General features: G+C 43.0%; 1 protein-coding gene across 3 annotated transcripts; it reads left to right on the forward strand.

The window, feature by feature from the left end:
- Nucleotides 1–149: 149 nt before the first annotated feature.
- Nucleotides 150–19,780, forward strand: LOC129863854 (ER degradation-enhancing alpha-mannosidase-like protein 3). 3 transcript variants are annotated; one of them, XM_055936188.1, is made up of 20 exons: nt 150–597; nt 787–832; nt 1,162–1,262; nt 1,662–1,701; nt 2,031–2,143; nt 2,368–2,521; nt 8,537–8,671; nt 8,759–8,864; nt 9,163–9,260; nt 9,860–9,985; nt 10,317–10,400; nt 10,485–10,568; nt 10,717–10,841; nt 10,983–11,148; nt 11,232–11,386; nt 13,008–13,128; nt 13,349–13,525; nt 15,343–15,508; nt 16,915–17,112; nt 17,558–19,780. In XM_055936188.1, the coding sequence occupies exons 1-20, from the start codon at nt 455–457 to the stop codon at nt 17,824–17,826; spliced, it is 2,607 nt and encodes an 868-aa protein (XP_055792163.1). In that variant the 5' UTR covers nt 150–454; the 3' UTR covers nt 17,827–19,780. The 3 variants fall into 3 exon arrangements, with proteins under 3 accessions (XP_055792163.1, XP_055792165.1, XP_055792164.1); XM_055936190.1 differs by having other exon boundaries at nt 16,915–17,100; XM_055936189.1 differs by having other exon boundaries at nt 13,008–13,119.
- The last annotated feature ends 3,940 nt before the right edge of the window (nt 19,781–23,720 follow it).

Consider the following 23,720-nt stretch of genomic DNA (forward strand, 5'->3'; position numbering starts at 1 on the left):
TGATGGAGTTCCTTCCTGTCATTTTGAGTATACGCCTGATTATAGACTGGGAAATCACGCTAGTGAACAGAAGAGGAGCTTCGTGTGTGATTCAAAGTATATGGACATAGCTAGATAGCTTACAAGCTAGCTACACCTACAGATGTCTATTGTGGCAAAGTTCTCAACAATCTCTAACGTACCCGGTGGTTCTCTTGTTAGGCTCGCTAATTATTGATCCTGCCAGGGGTAACATGCAAGGAACCTGATTGTTGTTGTCAATTAGCTATTTTGACAGCTAAGCCCATCAACTGTAGTGGAGACAACCAGTTGTCAAGTCTGAACTCTTGTGCTTGTCCATGAGGCCACCCCATGCAGGTTCCCGGGAGAAGAAATGCATTGATGATATGATTTTTCAGGGACGTCATTGAGAGCACAGGAACACCCACTTGTGTACAGACGTGTCAAAGATTAAATGGGTGCAAAGCTGTTTTGCTGGCCACAGGGTTCTCCTGGCATTGCCATGATGCTGAGAGCCCTACTCCTTACAGGCCTTCTTAGCTGGGCCAATGGCCAGGAAGGTCAGGCCATGTTACCCGAAGAAAAGAGCCAAATCAGGTGAGATAACAACCGTGTGTGATCACTCTCCAGCATTGCGCAATGCCCACCTTTTACTGAGTGGCGAGGTCTGTGCTGTGAAGACGAAGGGACTAAATCATTGAACACACCAGCACTTTACCTATCCGACATCTTGTCTGTTAGAAATGACTTGGTTATGTTGATCTAGTATATTTCTTTCTGTTACAGGGACCAGATCGTTGAGATGTTCGATCATGCCTATGGTAGCTATATGGTAAGTCTGTCTGACCACATCATTTATAATAATACATCAGATGTATGCCATTTTGCATTATTATTGTCACTTTCAACTACATTGGGCAGAATTGGATGTTTCAGGCCATAGCTATGGTTGTCTGTCTTACTGACCATGTAGCTGGCCAGGGCATGCTTCTGTTAACTGTTTTGTTGATATTGTATTATTGCTCAAACAGCTCTCTGACTTGACTGTGTGCCATCCACTCGGGCCTATACTTCTAAGTTCAAAAGTATTTAAACAAATGTTCCTCCTAATTAGTATGTGTACCGTACCCTGACTGCACCTGTTCCCTGATTCTGCCACAGAAATATGCGTACCCAGCGGACGAGCTGATGCCCCTGAGCTGCAGGGGGAGGGTGCGTGGTCTGGAGCCCAACAGGGGAGACATCGACGACTCTCTGGGGAAGTGAGTACAGCCGCACGTTTCTCAATATGTAACGCTCATGGGAAAAGGAAATGCATTTGGACTTGATGTGGGAAAGCCTGTTATACTGTGTTTGACGTGACCTATCCGAAGCCCCTCTGGTTCTTCCTTAAGACCTTGTATGTAACACTTAGGCTGGAAACACAATAGATGATGACTATGGTGAAGCTGACATGGAGCAGGATCGAGTTTGTGTTGTGTGTGCATAAGTTCATCCTCCTGACCTGGGTCATATTCATTAAGCACCAAATGGAAGAAGACGGGCTGAAACAGGGCGTGACTATCTGAACTTGTCCAATAAGAAACTACAGTTTTCAAGGTTTTGTTGCAAACATTTTTGCTGTGGTGTACCCTAACAAATATAACCTTGTTTTCTCCTAGGTTCTCCCTCACTCTGATTGACACCCTGGATACTCTGGTGGTGAGTATCTGATCCTGTCTGTGTGGCTATAATTGTAGTCAGCTGTAGTACCACAAATGTCTATAGAGAAATCCATGAGGAAATGGGATCTATTTTCACGACAACCCCTCAGAGCCACACACATAAAGTAAATGGCAGTATAGATGAAATGGATAGCCCTTTCTAATGGTTCTGGAAACCCTAGCAAAAATCATTGAAATGTAGTAATTCACAGGAATAATTCATGTTTTTTTTCAGGCAAGTTCATCATTTGTTTAGTCTAAGTATTTAAACACCTATTTCTTCAGTCTTTTCCCCTATTAACGAATGTTGCTTGTCCGTGTTTCCAGGTGTTGAACAAGCTGGACGAGTTTGAGGATGCAGTGAGGAGGACATTGAGGGATGTCAGGCTGGACAACGATGTGGTGGTGTCTGTGTTTGAGACCAACATCCGAGTCCTGGGGTACGAACCTATACAATGCATTGTCTCACTACGACACCGTCGTTCTCCAAAATCGTGCATGATACTGGTTCAAATGTGTAATTGGACATTATCTTCTAATAACTGTACGACTTTATCATATAGTGCTGTCAGTGTTTAGATGAATAGGAAATTGTCCGGACATTGCCACGTGCTTACCACACTATCATCTTGCTCACCACACCATCATCTTGCTGTCCCTACAGGGGCCTGCTGGGGGCGCATACGATGGCGGACATGCTCCGTCAGCGGGGGGAGAGGATGCAGTGGTACGGAGATGAGCTGCTCCACATGGCCAAGGAGCTGGGCCACAGACTGCTGCCTGCCTTCAACACTACCAGTGGCCTTCCCTACCCCAGGGTAACACACCTCACTCTCCACATGTCTGCTTTTCGCCGTTCCCCTGGGTGCAAAGCCTTGTTAATCAGAACTCTGTTTTTCCACAATGTCGGAAAAATACCAAACGATTCAGGTCTGAAAGGAGTGACCAGCTGAATGTGAATAGAAGATTCAAAGTGATTTCAAGATAAGCGTTGTAGTCGTATAATTATCTGACAATACGCATATAGTGCATACAACATACCGTTTTACATTTTTGTGTGTAGATCAGCTTTAATGTTGCAGATATTATTTTAAATAAATATATTAACCCCACAAAATATATATTATTTAAATAAATATATTAACCTCCCAAAATATATTGGGGATTGGAAATGATGCAGACAATTACATTGCCACAAAATGTTTTATTAAAAAATAAATAATAATGTCCTTTATTATTTTCCCCGAACCCTAGGACTAGATATTGGCTAATAAAACAACAATACGTACCCTTCCACTTCGAGTTTATACATTCTACATACAGTTCTCAGACAGTATATTTTACATTTAGTTATCTTTTGTTTGTTTTTAGTCCCAGCCTTCAGCTAACCTCAACCCCTCCCATCTGTCTCTAGCAGCCATATATTTTTCCGCTGCGATGTTTCACAAAAGTTCTGAACCTTTCTATTCTCATAGTTTCTCATAGTAAATGAAAGATAAACACCTTTGCTAAGAGTATTATTAATCGATTTGACTGTGACTTTTCAAATCACCCAGCAGTGCTATTTGCAGAGTTAGCTCCAAGTAAATCAGCCATTCCCCAACCTGTGACCAAAAACAAGCTACATATGGGCAGTACCAAAACAAGTGATCTAATGATTCTGTCTCTTCAAACCACAATCGGTAGAGATGGTTGTATCCCCCATATATAAGATTTTAATGGTTGCAAGAATTTTGTATAGTAGTTTAAGTAAAAAAACTCAAGTTTTGAATCCGGCATTGTTTTGTGTATCAGTTCATAGACCATGTGCCATGGAATATGTACATCGAAAATCTCCCAAGTATTTTGCAACCTGTATGATGCAGGTGTAAATGTTTTGGTCCTTAAATGAACTTTGGTCTGTAGGGCCGACAGACAAGTTCCTTACCTTCTCCCATTTCCACTTACCTCTTCCATTTTTGCATAATGCTGCAATCATTTGGTTGTAATTATGGATAGAGCAGACATGTCCATATAATTTTGTTAGCTGCATGTGTGACGCAACTCCACCAGCCTTATTTATGATATAATTTACAAAGATTATACCGTTTAAAAAATAAAAATCAATTAGTAAATTTGAGTTTAACCATAATATTTGTTCAGTCTTTTCTGGTGGATTAAACTGAAATTGCAACCAGCTTTCTATTGCTTGTTTTAAAAATAGCGCTATTTTGGAGATAATGAAAAATTGTAATCTAAATGAAGGGATAAAGGCCATTCTTGGACACGGGGTGAGCCATTCTTACTTATCTGCTAGAGAACCAGTTTGTATTCAAGTATAGTTTTTGTATGACTGAAGCCTTTAGTGAGATGTCCAATGCTTTAATATTTAATCATTTCTTCCCTCTGAATTCATATTAATTATAGAAATAGGCCCAATTAATTGACTGGCTTGCCGTTCCAAATAAAGTGCTCATAAGTGCTCATTTGCTCATATAATTTAAAAAACAAGTCTATAGGTGTAGGCAGGCCCATAAGTAAATAGGTCATATGGAATATGACTAAAGAATTATTCCGCGTGATTTTTTTTCTCCACAAATACACTACATGACAATCTCATTCCAAAATCACGGGTATTAATATGGAGTTGGTCCCCTCTTTGCTGCTGTAACAGCTCCCGCTCTTCTGGGAAGGCTTTCCACTAGATGTTGGAACATTGCTGCGGCGACTTGCTTCTATTCAGCCATGAGTATTAGTGAGGCCGGGGACTGATGTTGAGCGATTAGGTCTGGCTCGCAGTCGGCGTTCCAATTCATCCCAAAGATGTTCGATGGAGGTGAGGTCAGGGCTCTGTGCAGGCCAGTCAAGTTCTTCCACACCGATTTTGACAATCCATTTCTGTATGGACCTCGCTTTGTGCACGAGGGCATTGTCATGCTGAAACAGAAAAGGGCCTTCCCCAAACTTTTGCCACAAAGTTGGAAGCACAGAATCATCTAGAATGTCATTGTATGCTGTAGGGTTAAGATTTCCCTTCACTGGAACTAAGGGGCCTAGCCCGAACCATGAAAAACAGCCCCAGACCATTATTCCTCCTCGACTAAACTTTATAGTTGGCACTATGCATTGGGGCAGGTAGCTTTTTCCTGGCATCCACCAAACCCAGATTTGTCCAATGGACTACCAGATGATGAAGCATGATTCATCACTCCAGAGAACGCATTTCCACTGCTCCAGAGTCCAATGGCGCCACGCTTTACACCACTCCAGAAGACACTTGGCATTGCGCATGGTGATTTTAGGCTTGTGTGCGGCTGCCCGGCCATGGAAACCCATTTCATAAAGCTCCTGACAAACAGTTTTTGTGCTGACGTTGCTTCCAGAGGCAGTTCGGAACTCGGTAGTGAGTGTTGTAACCGAGAACAGACACATTTTACACGCTTCAGCACTCAACGGTCACGTTCTGTGAGTTTGTATGGCCTACCACTTCGCGGCTGAGCCATTGTTGCTCCTAGATGTTTCCACTTCACAATAACAGCACTTACAGTTGACTGGGGCAGCTCCAGCATGGCAGAAATTTGATGAACTGGCTTGTTGGAAAAGTGGCATCCTATGACGGTGCCACGTTAAAACTCAATGAGCTCTTCAGTAAGGCCATTATACTGGCAATGTTTCCTATGGAGATTGCATGGCTGTGTGCTCGATTTTATACACTGTCTGTGGCTGAAATAGCCGAAACCACACATTTTAAGGCGTATCCACATACTTTTGTAAATATAGTGTATGTTTGTAAACTTACCATTTTAAGAAGTACCTTGATAATTGAGTGTACATATAGCTGTACCATGATATTTGCACCGTTAAGCATACTGTAGCTGCAAACCTCTAATTGTCCTCCAATGTTCCACCCGCTAAAACCTCTCCCCATCCCAAAGTGGGTTGTCAACCCAGTGGGTGGCTGACCATCCCTGTACACATGGGTCCTTTAAGACAGGTATTCCCAAACTAGGGTACGGCAATGCCGTCAGGGGTACGCCAAATAAAAATGTGATTTACTTTTTATTTCTTTTTTCTTTTAAAAAAAAATCTTCACATTTTCAAACAGTCCATTTATATTTTCCAACGGGGCTATACATTTGGGTGAAGTTTTTGTCGACTGAGTAGCCTCGTTTTCACTGCCTAAAATGAAACCATCTAGTGTTCAGCGAAATAATACAATGTCAAATACAGGTAGCCTAGTCAAATAATTAACATCCAATCACATTAACTGTTACTCTCTTGCGGGAATTGCACTTAACGATCTGTATGTAGCCAAATGTAGCTGCTGCTCATGTTGGTATCTACTGATGGTGCAAAAACCATGACAGGAAGGCATAGTGGAGTAGTAACACGCGTGCAAGCAGTTGCTCCCGACGCCACTTGGGTACACTGCAGCATCCACAAGAGAGGCCAAGGGAGCTTGAAAGACATTTTGGACACTACAGTGAAAATGGTTAACTTTGTTAAAGCAAGGCCCCTGAACTCTCGTGTATTATCTGCACTATACAATGATATGGGCAGTGGCCATTTAATGCTTTTTCAACATACAGAAGTGCGCTGGTTATCAAGAGGCAAAGTATTGACACATTTTTTTAAATTGAGAGACAAGCTTAGTTTTCTTTACTGACCATCATTTTCACTTGTCTGACCGCTTGCATGATGACGAGTTTCTCACACGGCTGTCCTATCTGGGTTATAATTTTTCTCGCCTGAATGATCTAAATCTAGGATTACAGGGACGCTCCTCAACTATATTCAATGTGCGGGACAAAATTGAGGCTATGATTTAAGAAGTTGGAGCTCTTCTCTGTCTGCATTAACGAGGACAACACACAGGTCTTTCCATCATTGTATGATATTTTTTGTGTGCAAATTAACTCAAGCTTACGGACAATGTCAAATGTGATATAGCGAAGCACCTGAGTGAGTTGGATGCACAATTACACAGGTACTTTCCCGAAACGGATCACACAAACAACTGCATTCGTTATCCCTTTCATGCTCTGCCTCCAGTCCACTTACCGATATCGGAACAAGAAAGCCTCATCGAAATTGCAGCAAGCGGTTCTGTGAAAATTGAATTTAATCAGAAGCCACTACCAGATTTCTGGATTGGGCTGAGCCCAGAGTATCCTGCCGTTAAGACACTGATGCCCTTTACAACCACGTACCTATGTGAGAGTGGATTCTCGGCCCTCACTAGCATGACAACTAAATGCAGGCACAGACTGTGTGTGGAAAATTATTTAAGACTGAGACTCTCTCCAGTACAACCCAGCATTGCAGAGTTATGTGCATCCTTTCAAGCACACCCTTCTCATTAACCTGTGGTGAGTTATTCACAATTTCCAATTAACAAATAAGGTTTTATATGTAAGATGGTTAAATATAGAGCAAAATTATTGATTATTATAATATTATTATTTGTGCCCTGGTCCTATAAGAGCTCTTTGTCACTTCCCACGAGCCGGGTTGTGACAAAACTCACTCATTTTTATGTTTAATAAATGTATCGTATAGTGTGTGTGTGTGTGTGTGTGTGTGACAGGCTTACAATGATGGCAAAAAACAACATTTGAGGGTGCGCTGACCCTGGTGCTAGAGGGGGTACGGCTGGAGTTTGAATGTTTGAAGAGGAACGGGAATATAAAAAGTTTGGGAACCACTGATATAAGAGATAGGAGTCCTCCTTTTAAAAATAGTGCATGGTGCCACCTACAGTACAGAACCAGATCTGCAGCCAACATCATTTTGAACGCCTTTGCCTCGGTTGTACTGCATCTCGTTATGAAAAAATATACACTACCATTCAAAAGTTTGGGGTCAAATAGAAATGTCCTTGTTTTTGAAAGAAAAGCAAACATTTTTGGTTCATTAAAATAACATCAAATTGATCAGAAATACAGTGTAGACATTGTTAATGTTGTAAATGACTACTGTAGCTGGAAACGTCTGATTTTTAAATGGAATATCTATATAGGTGTACAGAGGCCCATTATCAACAACCATCACTCCTGTGTTCCAAAGGCACGTTGTGTTAGCTAATCCAAGTTTATAATTTTAAAAGGCTAATTGATCATTAGAAACCCCTTTTGCAATTATGTTAGCACAGCTGAAAACTGTTGTGCTAATTTATAGTAATAAAATATATATTTTTAAAGCTGTTTGAGAGAATGCCAAGAGTGTACAAAGCTGTCATCAAGGCAAAGGGTGGCTACTTTGAAGAATCTCAAATATAAAATAGATTTTGATTTGTTTAACACTTTATTTGGTTACTACATGATTCCATATGTGTTATTTCATAGTTTTGATGTCTTCACTATTATTCTACAATATAGAAAATAGCAAAATAAAGAAAAACCCTTGAATGAGTAGGTGTGTCCAAACTTTTGACCGGTACTGTATATCAGATACACCACACAGGTGTGCCAACTAAAATATATCCCAGACAAGATTGAAGAATGGGACAAGTAGACAAAGTGAATATAAGTCAGTGATTGTGTCTGTTGCTGTTTGTATGAATTTCCATCCCTGAATCCAACTGAAGACTTGATGTGTGAATGCGTATACAGTTTGGGTGTTTAAGAAGGGATGCCAAATTGCCAACTTGAGCAGGAATGGGAATATTTTATTAGCCAATATCTAGTCCTAGCTGATGAAGCTCGGATACCCTCCAACACCCACACACACACTGGTCCCCCGTTGTGACCCATCTTCCCAAGCACCTCTGAGCAGTCGCACCGTTTGATTATTCTGTGCCGCCGGGGCCACAATAATATGCATACAATATACTTACTACTTCTGTTTGTTTGCAGGTAAACCTGAGGTACGGGGTCCTTAATCCTCTGTCACGCACAGGCACTGAGTCGGACACCTGTACAGCCTGTGCAGGGACCATGATTCTAGAGTTTGCTGCTCTCAGTCGGCTGTCTGGGGAGGCCGTGTTCGAGGTACATTAGTAATTCCAGTAATAATAGTGTTGTTTTTTTGTATTTATGAACCGGTGTGTATGAAGCTGTGTTTCTGTGTCCCAACAGGAGAATGCTAGGAAAGCACTGGACGTCCTGTGGGAGAAGAGACAGAGAGGAAGTGACCTCGTGGGCACAGTCATTAATATCCACAATGGTGACTGGGTCCGCAGGGGTGAGCCAGAGCTCCACTGTCACACACTCAGCCGCTCAGACAACACACACTCGCCTAAACCAGCACACGTGGCCACCCACTCTCACATTTAAAAAGTCCAAATGTTGCAGGAGGAACAAACATTTTATCACCTCGCACCATGTGATGACACATCATCTCACTTCCTCTATATCAGCCATTAGTCACTTCCAATATTACTAGCTGGGTTTGGTTTTGAATATGGGTCTCCCCGCCTGGTTGTTATTCCCATTTAGATCAGTCAAAATCTATATTAACGGTGTGTCCCTTGCATCTCCAGACAGTGGTGTGGGTGCTGGCATTGACTCGTACTATGAGTACCTGATGAAGGCTTACGTTCTGCTGGGAGACAACGTTTACCTGGAGAGGTTCAACACTGTGAGACCCAATCTCTCTACTCTCACTAGCTGCTGATCTATTGCAATGTATTGCTCTATGCTTGTAGGGAACACTCCAATTTGTCAGACAGCATTTTTACATTTAAATCCTACCTGCATCCAGATTGCAGAACCAGATAACATATGCATGCATGTTCATTTCTAATGTAAATGTCCAGATGAACTGTGGCCAGATGGTGATCAGATGAAAGTTATCAGATATCACAAGGTCTATATTATTGTCGGTGTTTCCCCTATAGGCATTTAGCAGTGGCGAAATTAGCTTTCAAACTGCAATTTTTCTCTCAGCCCCATGATGAAATGTGTAAAATTGCAGGAAATTAGTTTAAACAGAAACATTTTGTTTCTGCGGCCAAGATGAGACTCTTAACCGCGTCATTGGCCACGGACGCTACCACGCTCCCACCCCTTTACCACCGCTGCTGAGAAAAATCCTAGTGGAAACACTGATTCATGAAGTGTAAATGGGGTTTCGGTCACATCACTGATCTAACCCCCCCCCCCCCAATATCAACTCTACACATCATACATAATGTGAGTGTATTTAGTGACGCCTGCTGTCTGCTGTGTCTCCTACAGCATTACAGAGCCATCATGAAGTACATCAGCCAGCCTCCGCTGCTGCTCAACGTTCACATGCACAACCCCACGGTGAGCGTCCGCAGCTGGATGGACTCCCTACTCGCCTTCTTCCCCGGCCTGCAGGTGAGTCCCATGACACCGCCTCTATCATCGCCACCACTTGGCATGGTTACCCTCCACCTCTAACAATATGACGCAGGCCGCCTCCCAAATGGCATCCTATTCCCAGTTATAGTGCACTACTTTTGTATGCAAATGTCACACAAATTCATAAGACCCTCTGCTTGTATCATGACATCATCATGACCACACATCTATCCACTACAGCAGAAGACTGTTTATTTATTTTATTTTATTGATTTTCTATCAGTTTCAATGGGGTTGTATGAACAGGTATACGCTCTGAAAGTGAATCGTTCATAGTAAAGACTGTATTATCAACCCTTGGCCATAGGTTCTGAGAGGAGACCTAAAGCCAGCCATAGAGACCCATGAGATGCTCTACCAAGTCACCAAGCAACACAAGTTTCTCCCCGAGGTAAGGAAAAGTGACATTTGAAATTTGAGTCAAGATGATATCTGCTCTCAGCTTTACTTCACAATGTTTTTCCTAACGTTGCAGGCTTTCACCACTGAGTTCAGAGTTCACTGGGGTCAACACCCTCTGAGGCCAGAGTTTGCAGAAAGCACCTACTACCTCTACAAGGTAATGCAGTTTGGTTTGGGTTCCCACTGGGAAAAGCCAAATGTGTAGAGTAATGGTATACTCTGTGTACATGTGTGAACTGTGTACATCAGTGAACATAGTGAGAGAGGGGTTGAGAATGGGATAGACCATGTTTTCCCTTCCACAGGCCACAGGCGACCCCTACTACCTCAGGGTGGGCCAGTCCATAGTGGAAAAACTCAACGCCCATGCCAGGGTACCTTGTGGGTTTGCAGCTGTGCAGGACGTCCGCACAGGGGCCCACGAGGACAGGTAGGGGATCGCAGCGAATCATATGGGTTAAAACCTCCGGTCATATCCACTGATTCCATGGTGCTCTTTGAGCAAGAGAGCTCAAATTACATAGCAATACGTGTGATTTCAAGTCATTTCAAACATTCCCTTTCTTCGTAGGATGGACTCGTTCTTCCTGGCAGAGATGTTTAAGTACCTGTACCTTCTGTTCTCTGAGAAGAACCAGCTTCACTTCGACATCGACGACTACATCTTCACCACCGAGGCCCACCTGCTGCCTGTCTCCCTGTCCACCTCACAGCCCCCTTGTCGGGGCAACAACACGGTGAGTGTTGTTGCCAACAGTTGTGTTGCGTTATGGTCAGAAGAGCTGAAACTTATCTGCCATTTTGTGTCTATATGTTCCAGGAAGCGGCCACTGCCGTTGAGGAAGACCTGTTTACCTACACCTGCCCCAGCACCCAGACCCTTTTCCCCAACAACCCCTCCTTCGCCAAGACCATAAGGGACAGCTACAAGTATCTGACTGGGGTGGGCCGGGCCTTCCACGCTTCGCCTGTCAGGTTTGTGTGTGCGTGTAGTGTTCATATTGAGAGTATTCAGACCCCTTGACTTTTTTGTTACGTTACAGCCTTATTCTAAAATGGATTCAAAATAATAAATATTCCTCAGTAATCAACACACAATATCCCATAATGACAAGGAAAAACTGTTTTTTAGAAATTGTTTCAAATGTATTAAAAATAAACCGAAATTCCTTATTTACATAAGTATTCAGACCCTTTGCTATGAGACTCGAAATTGAGCTCAGGTGCATCCTGTTTCCATTGATCATCCTTGAGATGTTTCTACAACTTGATTGGAGTCCACCTGTGGTAAATTCAATTGATTGGACATGATTTGGAAAGGCACACACCCAAAGTTGACAGTGCAATCAGAGCAAAAACCAAAGATTGTGTCGAGGAACAGAAACGCGGGAAGGTACCAAAACATTTCTGCAGATTGAAGGTCCAAGAACACAGTGGCCTCCATCATTCTTAAATGGAAGAAGTTTGGAACCACCAAGAAACTCTTCCTAGAGCTGGCTGCCCGGCCAAACTGAGCAATCGGGAGAAGGGCCTTGGGCAGGGAGGTGACCAAGAACCTGATGATCACTCTGACAGAGCACTAGAGTTCCTCTGTGGAGATGGGAGAACCTTCCAGAAGGACAACCATCTCTGCAGCACTCCACCAATCAGGCCTTTCTGGTAGAGTGGCCAGACAGATGCCACTCCTCAGTAAAAGGCACATGACAGCCTGTCACAAAAGGCACCTAAAGACTCTCAGACCATGAGAAACAAGATTCTCTGGTCTGATGAAAACCAAGATTGAACTCTTTGGCCTGAATGCCAAGCGTCACGTCTGGAGGAAACCTGGCACCGTCCCTACGGTGAAGCATGGTGGTGGCAGCATCATGCTGTGAGGATTCAGGGACTGGGAGACTAGTCAGGATCGAGGCAAAGATGAACAGAGCAAAGTACAGAGAGATCCTTAATGAAAGTCAAGTCCTGAGCAGGTTGTCTCAGAACTTCAGACAACGACCCTAAGCACACAGTCAAGACAACGCAGGAGTGGCTTCGGGACATGTCCTTGAGTGGCCCAGCCAGAGCCCGGACTTGAACCCGATCGAACATCTCTGGAGAGACCTGAAAATAGCTCCCCATCCAACCTGACAGAGCTTGAGAGGATCTGCAGAGAAAAATGGGAGCAACTCCCCAAATACAGGTGTGCCAAGCTTGTAGTGTCATACCAAAGAAGACTCGATGCTGTAATCACTGCCAAATGTGCTTCAACAAAGTACTAAAGGGTCTGGGGTCTGAATACTTAAGTAATATTTCAGTTTTTTTATTTAATAAATTAGCAAACATTTCAAAAATCGTTTTTTCTTTGTCGTTATGGGGTATTGTGTGTAGATTGAGGGGGGGAAATACATTTTAGAATTAAGGCTGTAACGTAACAAAGTGTGGAAAAAGTCAAGGGATCTGTATACTTTCTGAAGGCACTGGTCGTAAATGTTGTGTGGCTGTGAAGACCTACACATTCACTAAAACTGATTTTGTTTTTCCGTCATCCTTTGTGTTAACCCTGCTAGTTGACTCTGACCTAGCCACTGTGTGTCACTGATGAGTCTGTGTGTGTTTGCAGGGGCATCGACCTGCCGCTTCACGACCACAGTATGGAGCCTGTTGAGTTTCTGAGGAGCATGGGCGTCTCCCTCACCCCACTGAGCGAGGCTGGAACAACAGGGACATGGGGGGTAAGAAGGGTGGGCAGCTTTTTGATTTCTAGCTCTCTATTGTCTGACTCTGTCCCGAATGGCACACTATTCCCTGTGCACTACTTTTGACCAGAGCCCTATCAAAAGTAGTGCACTGTGTAGGAAATAGTGTGCCATTTGGGATGCGAGCTATTGTTTAGCAGGGAAACATTGCCCTGTCTCATTAATGCCCCTGTGTAATTAATAACACCAATGTACTTATTTTAAGGAGGTACATAAAGGTGTTTACAGGGTGAAACTGGTGGCAGAGGTGACCCAGACCACAGAGGAGGAAGAAGTAGAGCCCCTCCTCGTTCAGCTCATATCCCCCCCGTTTCTGGGTAGAACGGTCCTGACTGCAGGACCAGCCAAGTTTGGAATGGACCTTACCAAGCAGGAGCACGGGGTTAGCTTTCTATTTTAATTTTTTTTTGTCACTCAAAATATTGATACTGTAAGAGATGAGCATGCACCTTTTTGTCCCCTTACATTTATGACCCAAATTAAATACTGACTCTGGAGCTCTTTGAATGTCTGTCTCAATACTGTACAGAGTATTTACAGGAACCTCTCTTACTCACTCACATACAGTTGAAGTCGGAAGTTATACATACACCTTAGCCAAATACATTTTAAACTCAGTTTTTCAACATTCCTGACATTTAATCCTAGTAAAAATTTCCTGTCTCGGTCAGTTAGGATCACCACTTTATTTTAAGAATGTAAAATGTCAGAATAATAGAAGAGAGAATGATTTATTTCAGCTTTTCTTTCATCACATTCCCAGTGGGTCAGAAGTTTACATACACTCAATTAGTATTTGGTAGCATTGCCTTTAAATTGTTTAACTTGGGTCAAATGTTTTGGGTAGCCTTCCACAAGCTTCCCACAATAAGTTGGGTGAATTTTGGCTCATTCCTCCTGACAGAGCTGGTGTAACTGAGTCAGGTTTTTAGGCCTCCTTGCTCGCACACGCTTTTTCAGTTCTGCCCACAAATTTTCTATAGGATTGAGGTCAGGGCTTTGTGATGGCCACTCCCAATACCTTGACTTTGTTGTCCTTAAGCCATTTTGCCACAACTTTGGAAGTATGCTTGTGGTCATTGTCCATTTGGAAGACCCATTTGCGACCAAGCATTAACTTCCTCACTGATGTCTTGAGATGTTGCTTCAATATATACAAATAATTGTCCTGCCTCATGCCATCTATTTTGTGAAGTGCACCAGTCTCTCATGCAGCAAAGCATTCCCACAACGTGATGCTGCCACTCCTGTGCTTCACGGTTGGGATGGTGTTCTTCGGCTTGCAAGCCTCCCCCTTTTTCCTCCAAACATAACGATGGTCATTATGGCCAAACAGTTGTATTTTTGTTTCATCAGACCAGAGGACATTTCTCCAAAAAGTACGATCTTTGTCCCCATGTGCACTGTAGTCTGGCTGTTTTAATGGCGGTTTTGGAGCAGTGACTTCTTCCTTGCTGAGCGGCCTTTCAGGTTATGTCGAAATAGGGCTCGTTTTACTGTGGATATAGATACTTTTGTACCTGTTTCCTCCAGCATCTTCACACGGTCCTTTGCTGTTGTTCTGAGATTGATTTTCCTTTTCGCACCAAAGTACGTTCATCTCTAGGAGACAGAACACATTTCTCCTTCCTAGCAGTATGACGGCTGCGTGGTCCCTTGGTGTTTATACTTGCGTACTATTGTTTGTACAGATGAACGTGGTACCTTCAGGCATTTGGAAATTGCTCCCAAGCATGAACCAGACTTGTGGAGGTCAAAAAAAAATTCTGAGGTCTTGGCTGATTTTCTTTTGATTTTCCCATGATGTCAAGCAAAGAGGCACTGAGTTTGAAGGTAGGCCTTGAAATACATCCACAGGTACACCTCCAATTGACTCAAATGATGTCAATTAGCCTATCAGAAGCTTCTAAAGCCATGACATCATTTTCTGGAATTTTCCAAGCTGTTTAAAGGCACAGTCAACTCAGTGTATGTAAACTTCTGACCCACTGGAATTGTGATACAGTGAATAAGTTAAATAATCTGTCTGTAAATAATTGTTGGGAAAATGACTTGTGTCATGCACAAAGTAGATGTCCTAACCGACTTGCCAAAACAATAATTTGTAAATTTGTGGAGTGGTTGAAAAATGAGTTTTAATGACTCCAACCTAAGTGTATGCAAACTTCTGACTTCAACTGTACCCTGTTCCTCTCCCAGGTGAAGGGCAGTATCGTGAAGACCTCCCCTTACACAGCGTGTGGACCCATAGAGAATGCTGAGGAGCTGAGCGGGCACATTGCCCTGGCACAGCGTGGCGACTGCATGTTTGCTGCCAAGGCCCACAGGCTACAGGAGGCTGGGGCTATCGGAGTCATCTTCATAGGTGAGGGAATGGAACACACACACCCCCATTCTGCCTGTCCCCCTCTCTCTCACGCCTCAACACCACCTAGCTCCCCCAGGACTGCCGGGTAAAAGAAACACCAGCAGAGAAGCACGAGATTGAACTTCACTCAACTTTACTAGTTTCGACCCGTTAGTTTACGTTATCAAATTTACATATTAGCCCCTTTCGATGCAACAAAACAAAACAAATCTAACTATGCAAGGCTTAATCTGTGAATATGATTTTAGGCAGAGCGCATCGTCGGAGGATTCTATTGCATTGACGGATACAAGCTGTCACTAGATGTGCTTGTTTTGAGAACAGAGCCGCATGTAGCCGTGTTTGCACATTTGTTGATATTCTTTGCTAGTTAGTGAGGTTATTAGCCAATTTATAGCTAGTTTCTAGTCAGCAATAGGGGAGTAGTTGCTTCCTACTTTTCTATCCATCTTTCAAAAGCGAGTCCGGTAAATGCCGTGTTCACGTCATGTCGTTAACTCTGAAATGTCTGACTTGCTTACTCATTGTAGAAAGATGATACCCGAGTATCCCACTTGGGAAGTATCAGAATCAACCAATAGGAATCTCTACGCAAATAACTTATGTTAATTTTAACTCGGGTATCCCGAGTTTCTGACATGACAAGAACTCGGCAAAAGGCTACAGAGCTTTTTTTATGTCTTAAAGGTGCAGTGAGACCAGCTTGAATAAGCCAAAAGGCAGAGGGTAACAAAGCCTACATTTTCATCTCATTCTCTGTAATAATAATGGTATGGGAATAATAATGCATTTTACTTTGAAGTAGTTTCTTGCATCACACAATACACCATTTTCAGTCGACGACTTGTCTGAAGGAAAATGTTCATGTCAAGTCCATGCATAATGTTTTTTTTTTAAAGTCTTATGGAATGTAGACCTACATAGAACATCACACATGGCTGCATCATAGAACAGCTATTGCAATTTTATGGGATGCTTTTTATTAAATCGTTTTTTGATAGTAGAAATTTGCTCGTTGCCGAAAACAATTAGAGGGAACATTGCTCAACACACCCACACATAGCCCATAATATCAGCACACAGCCTGTTACTCTGCTATAATAGGAGCTTAGGAAAATAGCTTAGTGGGGCCTAACCTAGATTTAGAAGGCCATATCGGTCTGCATTGTTACAGTGTACTACTTACTGAAGTAAAGATCCCAAATGGTTGGTTTTGGGGAACCATCACCTACTTTATCAGTGTGAGTTTACAGTAGCTCTGCGTTTTACCTCTTAAGATCAGAGTTGGTTCACAAACGGGCTTTGATCGATATGGCATTCCTTTGAGTAGATATCACTCACAAGCCCCTCCCCACTTGTGTTCTGAAAAACAACATTTTCCATAACTCCGCCGTCCCTCCTAGACCACCGGGAGGGGAGTAACAGCGCAGAGACGCCCCTGTTCCAGATGGTGGGAGACGGAGGGTCCACAGCTGACATCACCATCCCCCTGGTGTTCCTATTCAGCCAGGAGGGGGCGCTGCTCACCTCTGCTCTGGAGGACCACAGCAACGTAGACGTACTGATGCTGCCCAAAGAGAGACGGCTAGGTAAGACAACAGGTAAGAGAGGCCCCCTCTGTGCAGAGCCCGTGGTCTAGTAATACTGTTCCCCACCGGAGACCAGGGTTCAATCAATGCGTCTATAATACTGTTCTCCCACTTGCCTGTCTCCCCCTCTGTTTCCAGCAGTCTAAATCAAGCGTAAAAAAAAAATGTTTTAAAGAGGTGGCCTGCCTATGAGACTGAAGCTATAGGGGTTAATTATGCGGGGGAAGAGTTCTAAATTGAGGTGAAAGGTGAAACAGCCTAAAACCCTAACTGACATTTTAATGTTGAACTCTTATCAGTTGTTTGGCTTCAATGAAAAATAACACTTTGTAACTTAAATGTGTGCTAGATGTTTGAGGTGTAACAGATGACATGTTTGCCACTGACTGTCTCTCCCTCTGTCTTCCTTTCTATTTCTTGTTCTCGCTCCATCTTCCTCCTGATCACTACTCTCCAGACAAAGCAGAGAAGCCCCTGGGGAAGATGAACATCAAGTTCCGCCTGGCGGAAGAGGGGGAGCTGGAAGACGGGGAGGAGGGAGAGGCCAGAGGCCCCACCCTGCAGTTTGTCCTGGAGAAGGGAGAGGTAGTGTTGGAGGAAGAGGAGTACAAACAGCAAGGAGACAGCTGCCTAACACCTGGAGACGATCATATGCAATGTTCCTACGGACAAACTGTTACATCGCCCCCTTCCCACAGCCCCAACGACCCCAATACAGACCCCTGATCTCAGAACAGTTAGGTTCCTCAACCACCCTCCCACTGACCAAGGGCCTGGGCTCCCCAGCACTGATCCCTGGCCAGTGTGCAGAAGCACGTTGCTGTGCCAAAGAGGGCCCTAGTGCACGCTCTGGACGGGACTGCCTCAAGAGGGGACCTTAGCAGTGTGACAGTCAATCCCACTGACTCACTCACTACCCCTTCTAAAACCTGAGGGTGGTCTCGTACAGTTGATAGTTATTGGAACTGCAGTATGTATTAATGTATAGGAAGGGATGGGCATTGGGCAGGTAGCTTGTTAGTCTTACCGTGCTACTGTCGCCTCAGTTGTGTTGTGGAGATGACACAGATTTAGTCAGATGATTGTAAGAGAGAATTGATGACGTACACATTTCAGAGAAATAGCTGAGGTAAGCGTGGGAGGGGATATTGGGCTGATATAGGGACAATTTTGTCTGAGGCCTTATGTTTGAGTCTCTGTACTGTAGGCTAGATTGTATTGAGCGGCTGCACTGACAAGGGGATTGCTTTACTGTCCCATGTAACAAGTTGGTGTCCTGTCAATTCAGTGGCGTGTGTGTGAGTGAATTTACAGTGTGGCTAGTAGTGTTATTTTGAAGATGAATAGGTGAGGAATGGGCTCTCCTGACCAAAAGGATGTGTTAACACTCACAAGAATGCTTTTAGAAAAAGGATAAGGGGCCATTTTGGGTGAACCGATGAGTTCAGTTTGATTTATTTTGTACTGGTAGTAATGTAAGAGTGAAAAAGACGTGTGTGTGTGTGTGTGTGCAATCGTTACTACACTACCAAATCAATACCTTATATCGACCTTAGTCATGCATTTTTCAAATGTCAGTCGGTTATGTAAACACAATATATCAGTCCGAATTCCGCAACAACTAAGAGCATTGAAGCGCGAGGCTCAATTTCTCCGCCGTTTTGGGTCCCGTATAAACCACGTTGTAACATCATGATGTGCAGCTCATGCGCAGATACTGTGTGAGGAGGAAGTCTCGCACTGCACTTAACTACATTTTTGTAGTGCTGCTCGTGGCAACGTCATGACGCTGAGTCTACCAGCTCTAGGTTGGTACTCTGCCTATCTTCACCACTGCCACCAGACGGCCTATAATGCCATGCACTTCAGCCCACCGGCATCTTCCTCCTAGAGCTATCATCATGGTGGGACCAAACATCCAGGGACTTCTTCCCAAGCAGCTCACAGCACATCAAACACACCGTCTGTGTTTTGTCTGTTCGGTGTCCTCATCGCAAACAGCCTTTGTGCGTATGATTCTTTGTGTGGAGGGTAAGAACATCAGACTGTTCGTATTTTTCTCTTTCTCCATCTACCAACAACAGTTAAGCAGCAGACATAACGTTTCTACTTGTATGATCAGATCCAGTCACTCACATCCGCTTATTGTATCATTCATTCCTGAGTCTCAATATCGATCTGCCAGGTGTTTTAATCATTTTTGCATGGGTTTTATATTTCATATATTTTAAGGTGTAAAAGTGGGTTATATTCCCATTGTCCCTGTGGAAACATGGGAATGTTTTGTATAGAGAAACAGTGTTTTGTCATGACAGAGTACATGATTTCTTCACAGTTAATGTTTTGTGTAGTTGATATCTCGTTGTTGCTGCTCACTTCACTTGAAGTCTTAATCCACCACGGCCACCTATATACAGTAACAGTTTATTTCAAGGCAAAGTCCATCTCTATATATGGCCTCTGTGACCATTACTGTTCACTCAGAGAGGAAAGGGACATTAAAAATGAGTTGTCTTTTTAGGTATTTATTATGGACATTTTGGAAATGTTGACCGATAGGGATAACTGAAGCTCAGTGCCAAAGTGATTATTTCTGATAGCAGTACCAGATTATGATGTACTTTGTCTTTTGAAAGGAGACGCACCTGATCTTGTCAATAAATTAAGAATAATGATCTTAGTTTTTCTTGAGTCATTCGTGTACTCACTTCCCTCAACAAAATATTATAATGTGGATGTTTTCAATGATTACATTTCTTCATAAAGAGGTATCTAGGTAGGTTTATGAACTAGTAATGGCTCTATAACTTTAGAATAAAATCTAAATCATTTTATGTCTGTAACGGAGGTCTTGGTGATGCAACGCACAATTCATTCCAAGATGACGTCAGTGGCCATGAAGTGTCATTTGTGGTAATGCCGACTACCACCACCTTTTGTTTGTGGGGATTCAACCATACTCCGACTTGGATTTTTGGATGAAAGCGACCAAATTTGGAGCCCAGTATCCGCTCAAAGGGAACTATTGGGAGCCCCAACCAACACCCTATTCACTATGTGCTCCACTTTCAACCAAGGCCCATCAACCGTAGTGCACTATATAGGGTGCCATTTTGGATGCACACAATGTATCACTTCACCTTACACAGAACAAAAACAGACTTTTGACTTTACAGGTGCATGTGTGTGGATTAAGGTTTACTCTAACCATAGATGTTGCCTTCAGGAGTAAATTACAAGACCATGTGCTTCGTAGCTTCTCAATGAGCCAGGATCCAGGTAGATTTTTCATTTAGTTCAGTATAGGGTTGCACATTTTGGGGAATATTCAGAGGTGGAAACTTACTGTGGGAATTAATGGAAATATGCAAATAAATATTAATACCACTTAATTGTAGATGTTTTTTGCATTGGATATATTTGCCATATCATATGGACACAAACATATACATTTTACCTTATCATAAGTAGACAATTACAAATGATTAAATCCTTCCAATAGAAAAAAAAGAAAAAAAAAGATTTATTTACAAATCTAACTTTAATTAAATGAGTTGGCTCTTCACATGGGATGATTTCACTGAACAACAATCTCCCATCGCATCTCCCAAAAACGTTTTCAACATATATCTGTAAAATTATAGTCTAGAAACTAAAGCTTTGGTTGTCTTCCTCTCAGGCTTCCATGTCTTCTCCCTGGACCTCCTAAATGTCCACCTCTTGAACATCAGACTCTGAGGCCTCATCTTCACTGTCACTTTCCAACCTTGTTGAGGATGGCTCGTTGTCAGGCTCAAAATTGCACGGATGGCCACAAATTTCTCAACCTTTGTATTGGTCAGCCTGTTGCATGCTTTGGTGTGTGAGTTCCCAAACAAGGACCAGTTGCGCTCTGAGGCGGCTGATGTTGGTGGGATTTGGAGGATGATGGAGGCGACAGGGGATCAGATCCACAAAGTCCCTTCCACCAGGTGGCTGATGAGATATGTTGGCACGACTGCCATATTGCATCTCCATCCCAAAGCCCTTGCTTGCAAGTGTATTTTGCCAGACTGCCAAGACCCTTGCCCTCATCCAGGCCAAGGTGGTGAGACACCATATAGTGATGACACCATAGGCCTTGTTGATCTCTGCACCAGACAGGATGCTCTTGCCAGCATACTTGGGGTCCAACATGTATGCTGTGGCGTGTATGGGCTTCAGGCAGAAGTCTTCACGCTTTTTGATGTATTTCAGAACTGCAGATTCCTCTGCTTGGAGCAACAGTGAAGTGGGCAGGGCCGTATGGATTTCTTCTCTTACATCTGCAAGCAGAGTCTGAACATCAGACAGGATGGCATTGTCTCCCTCAATCCCTACAATGGCTGCTGCTATAGGTTTCAGGAGTTTCAGGTTACTTACCACTCTCTCCCAAAATACATCATCCAGGAGGATCCTCTTGATGGTGTTGTCCATATCGGCAGACTGATATGGCCATGTGGAGAGACTCCTTCCCCTCCAGGAGACTGTCAAACATGATGACAACACCAGCCCAACGGGTGTTGCTGGGCAGCTTCAATGTGGTGCTCTTATTCTTCTCACTTTACTTGGTGAGGTAGATTGTTGCTATATCTTGATGACCCTTCACATACCTAACCATTTCCTTGGCTCTCTTGTAGAGTGTATCCATTGTTTTCAGTGCCATGATGTCCTTGAGGAGCAGATTCAATGCATGAGCAGCACAGACAATGGGTGTGATGTGAGGGTAGGACTCCTCCAATTTAGACCAAGCAGCCTTCATGTTCGCAGCATTGTCTGTCACCAGTGCAAATAACTTCTGTGGTCCAGGGTCATTGATGACTGCTTTTGAGCTGATCTTCAATGTAGAGACTGGTGTGTTTGTTGTCCCTTGTGTCTGTGCTCTTGTAGAATACTGGTTGAGGGGTGGAGATGATGTTAATTATTCCTGGCCCACAAACATTCGACCACCCATCAGAGATGATTGCAATACATTCGGCTTTCTCTATGATTTGCTTGACCTTCACTTGAACTCTGTTGAACTCTGAATCCAGCAAATGAGTAGATAAAGCATGTCTGGTTGGAGGGGGGTATGCTGGACGAAGAACATTCAGAAATCTCTTCCAATACACATTGCCTGTGAGCATCAGAGGTGAACCAGTTGCAGACACATCTCGAGCAAGACATTCATCAGCATTTCTCTGACTACGTTCCTCTATTGAGTAAAAAAAAACGTATGATTCCAGAAGGACCATGAGCTGTTGCTATCGATAAGGTGTCAGATTCATCATTTTCCCCTCGAATAGAAGTAGAGGGACTTTTGTCAGAGGTTGCTTGTTGTGAGCGCTGAGGGAAATTTATGCATTTGGCCAGATGATTCTGCATCTTTGTTGCATTCTTAACATATGATTTGGTACCATATTTGCAAATGTAACAGCTTTTCCTTCTACATTAGCTGCAGTGAAATGTCTCCACACAGATAGTGCCCGTGGCATTTTCCTGTAAAGATTAGGAAAAAAAGAGGAAAAAAATACCAAATACAATTCCATGTACAGATAATTAGTTCAGAATTTAGTTCAAACAACTCCTTTTGTAAGATAAATGTTTTAAAATGAAACATGTATGGAATCAGGTGAATTAACACTGTTAGCAGGCTCAAGCAAGCTAAACCCCACATGGTAGCAAAAACTAACTAGCAGAAATTGTTAACAAGTTAGAAATGATTTAAACACACTTTGCTGTAGGCTACTATTTACTAGTTAACAAAAATCATGTATGTCATAAAATATATTCACCCCACCCAGTATTATAATCAAAACTTACCAGAAAGCGTGTAGTAGTGTGGGCTCAATAGCATCTCATTAATGTGCAAGATCTTGAGAATCAGCTGTACATGTGATGGAAGAATGCACTGTGCATGCAGAGGGTTGCAATTCCATTGCATTGGGGATAGTTTAACCAAAATATGCCATGTGTATCCCACAAAAAAGGTTCACTGTTTATAAGCAAACTTTTTTTTTGTTGAATTTAAGCAAAATTCCCCAAATTCCAGGGCTTAACTTCACATGGAAAATGTCTGACCCTTTGCAACCCTGTTTCACTGCTTTATAGTGAGGTTTGGAGACTGATAAAAATCCTCTCCTTTCAGGGGAGAGTTGTGACAAAGCACAGGCTTTAAGCCAGGCCCAGTATACTGACCTGGTCTCACACAAGGACACTGGACATAAGGTAAAAAAAAAAATGTCAATAGTGTTATTTTTGCCTTACTACCAAACCACTAGCGATAGGCCTATATTACTTACTTACTTAATCCTCATCATTCCTGGCGCAACATAGGCCTATATTACAATTGCTTGATTTGTTATGGAACTTTATTTCGCACCCAAATGACTGTGAGCAAAAAGGATAAGTTTGATATTTATATTACCTCCAGTGCAGGTGCAGGAGCTCAAGCAGTAGAACATTTTAGGTGTCGGTACTCCGCTCCGGTGAGCTTCTGCCAAAGTCAAGCACTTATTTACCTCTGATATTTGAAACCTTGTAAACTGCTTGTCCTATTAGCACAGTGGTGATGGTTTTACTAATACACCAGTAATAATATCTGTATTGCAGCTTCTGTTCCC

Source organism: Salvelinus fontinalis, chromosome 10 (genome assembly GCF_029448725.1).
Source record: "Salvelinus fontinalis isolate EN_2023a chromosome 10, ASM2944872v1, whole genome shotgun sequence".
NCBI classification, from domain to species: Eukaryota; Metazoa; Chordata; class Actinopteri; order Salmoniformes; family Salmonidae; genus Salvelinus; species Salvelinus fontinalis.

Bases quoted from the DNA above. Each gene is read 5' to 3' on its own strand.
- LOC129863854 (XM_055936188.1), top strand. From the start codon at position 455: ATGGGTGCAAAGCTGTTTTGCTGGCCACAGGGTTCTCCTGGCATTGCC. The intron at 8,672-8,758 runs GTACATTAGTAA...GTGTCCCAACAG, and splicing joins CTGGGGAGGCCGTGTTCGAG to GAGAATGCTAGGAAAGCACT. The intron at 17,113-17,557 runs GTAAGAGAGGCC...ACTACTCTCCAG, and splicing joins ACGGCTAGGTAAGACAACAG to ACAAAGCAGAGAAGCCCCTG.